Below are 7,500 nucleotides of genomic sequence, written 5' to 3'. Positions count from 1 at the left end.
TGTGGTTACTTCTAGGTCTCCATTCTAAGATACGTCAGCCACATCCCCAGTGAAGGGGGGGACGACCTGTTAAACCGCCCACTCTGCTCAACGTCCAAATTCCAACTCTCTATGAACTTTAGCTAACCTGATCCACGTAACATACACGTAGATCCGATCAGCTGACCAGACCTTCCGGTAAACTTGACAGTTTTTTTATCAATATTCTACATATTCATCTTCCGTCCATCTTTCCAGTTAGATAGATAGATAGATCGAGATGGATAAATACAGAAATAGATAGATAGATAGATAGATAGATAAATAAATAAATAGATCGACACTTTCTTGTGTTCGAACTACTACATAGCTCAATTGCAATCATAAAAGACACAGCAAAACACTAATTACACTGTACAGACAGAAATAATGATTTTATATATAATTATTCATATTATTGCTGGAAATAATAAGCTATTTTCATCCCGGTAATCGTACAGGAAGACGTAGTAACAACTTTTTATAAAACCATAACACTTTCGGGTAAGCGTTGCTTTTTATATCAATAAAGCGTACAAAATGATTTTTTTTTAAAGTATAATGTTATTTCAGAATTGGTAGAAAAACCAGTCCCACAATGTTATTTGGCATGTGTTCGGAGTTTTAAAAACTTGATAAGAATGCGCATGTCTATAAACTTGATAAAAGTACGCATGTCTATAAACTTGATAAAAGTGCGCATGTCTATAAAATTCCAATCGGAAGTTTTCAAATGATATTTACACACTGGTTTCTAAATATTTCTCATAGGTAACTCGTTTTTAATATCTTTATCCGATTGTACGTGTGTCTTGATATCAAGTATGGTAAAGGATCATTCCATTGACTCTTCTCAAGGCATTATTTTATATGTGTAGAGAAATTAACGCAAATTAAATAACTAGAATAGTAGTCGATACAAATAAATTATACATTTTTTTATTTATCAAAAAGTATAGAGAATCTAAAAGGTGAAATGAGTCCACAAATACTTCGGTCAGCGTGTGTTAAACTTCTGATGGGGTGTGAGTATGAATAGTTCATTGTGTATACTTTTCTCACACAACTTGTTTTAGGTAGTTCTTATTTAACATGGAGAGTGTGTATATTGTTGAAACTGTTATACTTGTTATTTTTTGTTGAAGTGACTATTTGTTTATACAAAATTGGACTGCTAATATTTTGTGTGCTTTTTTTATATATATATTTCGGGGGCTCCCATGGGTTAGGGCAAAACTTTAACGTACTTTAATTGCTTTTTTACTTTTTTTTTACATAGGAGTCACCACATCAAGGCCCGGGAGTCACTTGAGGATAAGGGTTATTTAGTGCACGGTAATCAATGGGATAATATCGTAGTAATCGTTAGTAATGGAAATTTGGAAAATTGGATTACTTAAGGGAGCGGTTCATCAAGAATTTGTTTATGTTGGGCTTGGAGACAACCAAGTTGTAGTCAGCTGGGAAACAGACAAACGGAAACGAGTTCCACAGGCGTGCAGTTCTAAAAATAAAAAAATAAGCTTTGTTCATGGAATGTACGGTGTGATTTAAGCACAGATAAAGAGTGGGGAAAATTACTGACAGTGGTTTCAGCTAGATGGGTGTTTTTCGTGAAAGATTGGCGAGGAGGGGGACAAGAGATTGGAGGTTAGACGAGAACTTGCATTGCTTTTGGTGAAGATACTTTAAGTTTTTCTCATCGGTTGAGCACATATTTTCTTCTGTTCATTTTATTTAAATCTGAAGCCTACTTCGTACACCAACATGTACCTCCAAGTTTTGTTAATATGTTTCTAGTGTTTGCATAAATACGTCTTCAGTCCCCTCAGATCGATACTTGGAAGATGCTGACGATTCCAATCGACATCTTTTTAACTTCCGGTGTTAGTTGTTCTTTGTTTTACACTTTTCAGAATTGTGTATCTATCCGACGATGTTTGCTGGCGTTGTACATTACGGCGTTTTCTGTCGAAAGGAAGTGATTCCGACCGGAACGAGATACGGACCTTTCAAGGGCAAAATCGTCAACACGAGTGAGATAAAAACGTTTGATGATAACACGCACATGTGGGAGGTAAGTCGACCATATTTGTTTTTTTTTTTATCTCCTGCGAAACACTTCTTTTAATTAAATGGTTTTATTGTCATTCTTGTATGTCATCCACTTTTCTTTACCCGCTTTTTTTTTCTAATCATTTTGCTTCTGATTTTAGTGCCTAAATATATATATAGTCTTTTTAACCTGTAAAACTATATAAAAAATAATTTATTTAATTTTTATATTTTTTATCATTCGCTAGAAAACCATTTAGTCAGTAAGTCATTTAACACCTGCAATCAATGCATCAACTTGCTCTCTCGAATTCGCTATAGTTTTAATGTAAATTTAAAAGATCATCGGTTGTTTACCATGAAACACTTTTTCGGGGATTTAAAAACAAAACAGTATATCAAACCATGGCTCCGCAACAGTGTTGATCAAACAACGCCTCCCTTAATTTCAAGAACAAAAAATGTTACATATTGTTACATATACAGATCTAGTTTCCGACTCTTAATTACTTTGGCTAGCCTATTCATGTTATAAAAAATATCTTCCATATCTGTGAGATTCGTTTGTTTCAAAATTCAAAATCTTGTGTTTGTAAGATCAGGATATATCCATTTGGCTACTTATCACCTCCTTCTATGATTAGTACTTTATATATTTACATTCTTATTTATTTAAAATTAAATATATATAAAAGTAAAAATATTTATACATACAGGGTGACCTAAGAAAAAACAAAAGCTAAATGAGGGCCATCTAGAACATATGATGTAGAGCGGGGGAAAAAAGACAAATGACCTTAGTGTTTTGATGTGATGTTTTGAATATAATAAACAAGTTGTGAACAAAGTTTCATTTCATTCGGACAAAACGCTAAGAATCAAGGCATAATTAGAGTTGGATCCCGTTTTTGGGGGTCACCCTGTATGTATATATATATATATATTATATAAAGCTGAACGTCTGTGTGTGTGTGTGTGTGTGTGTGTGTGTGTGTGTGTGTGTGTGTGTGTGTGTGTGTGTGTGGTCATGAATAGGCTCCTATATGGTTGACTATTTTAAAAGACTGATTACATATAATGATAGAAGATGTATCGAGGATCAGGAATGGGTATGTTTGATTTGTCAGAACGGTGGTCCACAAAAGTTGTGGAGTTTGCGTTCGCGCCTGGTCCCCAAAGTATGGAAATAAAAAATGAAAAAAAAAAGTTTACAAGGGTTTTTGATATAGATGCACGTATGAATACTTTGATAAGCATGTTTCAACTTAAATAGGAATAGTATAATAAAATTGAGGTTTTACGTTCGCGCCTGTACTCCATGGAAATATGGCACAAACTTTAACAAAGACTTTTCCTATCTATTTGCGTAAGTATACTTTGATAATTATGTTTCAGTTTGAAGAAATATGGTATAATAAAATTATTGGGTGTTCGTTTGCGCCTGACCTCCATAGAATGGAAATATGTCACAAAGTTTAACAAGGTTTTTTATTAAAGAGGTGAGGGTCCACAATAACACCTAAACTTTAATCTTAATTCACGTTAGCTTTTATTTATTTTTTTGGTTGAATCATATTGTGTCGAATAAATTCACCTCATAAATTCACGTTCTTATTAAAGTGAAAGCCAAAAAAGTCGGAACTTTAGACAATTCTCTACACAAATTTTGCATAACTCTGTTTTTTTTTCTTCTCCACTTGCACGTGGCACTCTTTCAAAAATAGATAAATAGATAAATAATAAAAAATAAGAACGTTACTTGTTATCGTGTCAAAAAATCGTATGCAGGTTATAGGTCTATAGTTGCGTGTGATCATCATTTTCTCGATGTTTCTATTTAATAATACGATTCTTCCTTGTCCGTTATATCAATTTCGTATATAGATCTGAATTTGGATTTTATGCTTGCCTTTCCTGTACGGTAATGAATTTCTTAACAATCTATGTATCCTGTAGTGTTCAAATGATTTTCAGTTTGCCATTTTTCATTAAGGATATCTTGGGATGTTTTTTTTTCCATTAATTTCTATTTCTGTTCTTTCTACAATTTTCCAGCAGTTTTTTTTCTTCGTGTTAATATCATTATAAATTATTTACTCATTAGGAGTTCGCACAGGAGACGTTAACAGTGATTGCTCATTGTTATCAACAGGTCGAGTTCTGCATTATCTAAGTGACAACAATTATTACTGTTGCTGTTATTTTTGTCTTCTTGCAGATATTCAAGAATGGGCGACTCAGTCACTTCGTAGACGGACGCGGCGCTTTGGGAAGTTGGATGTCCTATGTGAATTGCGCCCGCCACAAATCGGAACAGAATTTAGTCGTGGTTCAACAAGAGGACGAGATTTTCTACGAAGTCTCGCGAGATATCCACAATGGATGTGAGTTGCTCGTGTGGTACGGTGAAACGTATTTACAATTCATGGGAATTCCGGTCACGTTACACGACGTCAGCCGCCCCGAGAGCACTTTACCGATCGAAGAAAATGAAAGTAAGTGTCTTTTTATTGCGATCATATCAATAAAATGGTTTTATTACTGCCGGACTGATAACTTGTATAAATATTAATAAACTAGCAGTTCAGCTCGGCTTTGCTCGGGCCCTGTGTACTGTTCAAAAATGTATATGCATATGTAGGTAACCTACATCTAAAATTTCAAGTTTTTAGACCCAAAATTGGCGGAGGAGTTTGGTAGAATTTGCGTTATTGCAACAGTCGTTTGCCATTAACTTCTCGCTGGCAATGACTATTGGTTATCACTTAAATTTTGGTGGGATTAGAGGCATGGTTAATGCTTTTCCTCCTCGGTTTTTCCATACGCTTTGATCCTTCCACTATTTAGTGTGGTGCCAGTCAATGTAGGCTCTACATTTGGGGGGGGGGATAATTTAAAATTTTGCAGTTTCAGTATTTTTGTTTTTTGCAGTTTCCATATGTCCGCTTGGCGTTTGTCGCTTGTGTAGATTAGTTTCCGCAATCGATGGTTCTCCTTTGGATTTCGGCGGTTTTCAGAATTATCGTCCGTTGCATAGTCTCGATCCTCCCATCGATTCCGATTTCTCCTCGTCATTTTTAACAAATTCTTTGAGGTCGTTCTTATTGCTCCTACTATAATTATTAGTATTATATTGATTTTCTTCAGGTTCCATATTTCTTCCTTTCAGTTCTTCTGGCAAGTTCCGTATTATTATTGGCTCACAAGAAGCTTCTCACAGGTCATCAAAGGTCTCTACTTGTAAACAACCTGTCGTGTTCCCTGGAAGTTGAGTGACAACAAGTCTCCTCAGATTTCCTGTACTGTCCACCTCTTTCCATAACATTTGCAAATAAATTTGTGTTATCGCAACGGTGGCTTATTATTATTATTATTATTATTATTATTATTATTATTATTATTATTATTATTATTAGCGTTTCTAACCGAAGAAATTCATGGTTAAACAAGGAATTGCCTTACAGATGTTCGGATGTTTTATGTTTCTGTCTTTGTGTACATTTTTCCGACGAAAGGCGACATCAGCGGCGGAGTTTTAAAAATAGCAAACGAAACAAATAAGCGTTTCTATCCGAAATTTTAATTTGAACTGGAAATTCATGGCTAAACAAGGAATTGTCTTACACATGTTCGGATGCTTTATGTTTCTGTTTTTTTTTCTTTTGGTTTTTTTTTTGTACATTTTTTCGGTCGTCAGCAACATCAGTGGCGAAGTTTTAAAAAATAGCAGAGGGAGGAAAAGCGTTTCTAACCGAAATTAGAATTTAAAACTTGAATTCACGGTTAAACGAGGAATTGTCTTTCACATGTTTGGATGTTTTATGTTCCTGTTTTGTGTACATTTTTCTGGCCAAAAGCAACATCGAAAGAGGAGTTTAAAAAAACGAACAAAGTAAGCTTTTCCTACTGAAATTATTATTATTATTATTATTATTATTATTATTATTATTATTATCATTATTATTATTATCATTATTAGTATTATTATTATTATCATTATTATCATTATCATTATTATTATTATTTAAAAAAATTACTTTATTGGTTATTACTATTATCACTAATATCATTACTAGTAGTAGTAGTGGTGGTGTTGGTGGTAGTAGTGGTGGTATGTTTTTATTATTACTGTAGCTGTAATGGTAGGTGTTGTTTTTTGATGTCATTGCTATTGTTGTTTTTGCTGTTAATATTATTACTACCGATATTAGTGTCGCCATTATCATTGTAGATTTTTTTCTATTGTTGTTGGTGGTGGTAATGGGAATAGTGGTGTTGATGGAGGAAAAAGGTCGGGAGGGGATCTTTGACCTTGGTGGGAAACCCTCCTAGAGATAATGTCTCGATAAAACTATCGGTGGTGGTTTAACCTTAAATTCACTAACCCCATTTATAGGAGAATGTCAAACAAAATATTGAAAATAACGACGTGAATGAGGCTAGAACATCTTGTGATGGTCTCACGTCAGATAAGTGTCCCACTGGTCAACAGGGTGGGTCCTGTCGTCATCATACAACTGTTCGAAATTTTGAGGATGTGGCTGGATATAGGGAGAGTGAGAATTGCCAGAGAGGGTCCCAAGACACGAAGGGAGTTGAAACAGGAAATGTAAAAAAAAAACGTGGACGGATGAGGAAAGAAGAGTACTGTGGGAATGCTTTGTAAGAAGTGGAAGTACCAAATCTGGTGGATATATCCGAAAAGTGAAGGAAGAATGGGAATCGAGATGAGGGGGAGCTAGAAGTGTCGCGAATTTGGTATCCCAGTTAAAACAAATTAAAAATAGCAACCTACTTTCAGTGATTGCAAGAGAAGAGATTGAATGGATGGTTAGGAATAAAATGATTAATGAAAGTAAAATTGATGAAACTAGCTCTGATGAAAGACCTTAGAGAGTGAAAGTGCAGAAGGGAAATGTAAGCGATGATGGGAGGCAGAGATGAGGAGCTATGGTAAGGGGAAGTAATGAGAAAGAGTTTGAAGGATCTAAGGCAGATGAGATCATTGACTCTGAGACAATGGAGCCAGTGAAAGGAGCAGATGTATGAAGAAGTGGCGATGAAGTTCGAACTTTGACTTCTGTAGAAAAAGAAGTACTTCAGAAGGTAAGAGACGTTCTTCTTAGAGACGATATCATAGAGTATGAAGAGTAGTGATAGGCGGAAGGTGAAAAACGAGAGAAAAATAATTCAAGGAGTAATTCACAACATCATAAGAAAGAACATATCGATTACGGAACTTAACAGGCTTCTGTATGCAGCGTCATACGTTATTGCGAATCGTCTTAGCTTATTACAGAAGAAAAAGGGAGAAATGAAGGATAGAAGGCCACATTGGCAGAGGCGGCTTGAAGAAAGTATTAAACGGTGGCGGAAAGACATCGGTAGAATCGAAGAAATAAGAAAAGGAGTTAAACTAGGACAGAA

At 35.0% G+C, this 7,500-nt stretch overlaps 1 protein-coding gene across 2 annotated transcripts in view; it reads left to right on the top strand.

Moving 5' to 3' along the window:
• The window catches only part of LOC145283594 (PR domain zinc finger protein 14-like), a 93,275-nt gene that overhangs the window by 3,279 nt on the left and 82,496 nt on the right, over window positions 1-7,500 (top strand). For both annotated transcript variants that reach the window (XM_080132529.1, XM_080132538.1), the window contains exons 2-3: window positions 1,935-2,095; window positions 4,292-4,568. In XM_080132529.1, the coding sequence (XP_079988655.1) occupies window positions 1,935-2,095; window positions 4,292-4,568 (438 nt within the window). The remainder of the gene's footprint in view (window positions 1-1,934; window positions 2,096-4,291; window positions 4,569-7,500) is intronic.

Source organism: Euprymna scolopes, chromosome 1, assembly GCF_053919585.1.
Source record: "Euprymna scolopes isolate OS-2025 chromosome 1, ASM5391958v1, whole genome shotgun sequence".
Taxonomy (NCBI): domain Eukaryota; kingdom Metazoa; phylum Mollusca; class Cephalopoda; order Sepiida; family Sepiolidae; genus Euprymna; species Euprymna scolopes.
The sequence above is the reverse complement of the archived record's forward strand: the minus strand, read 5'-3'. Positions and strand labels throughout refer to the sequence as shown.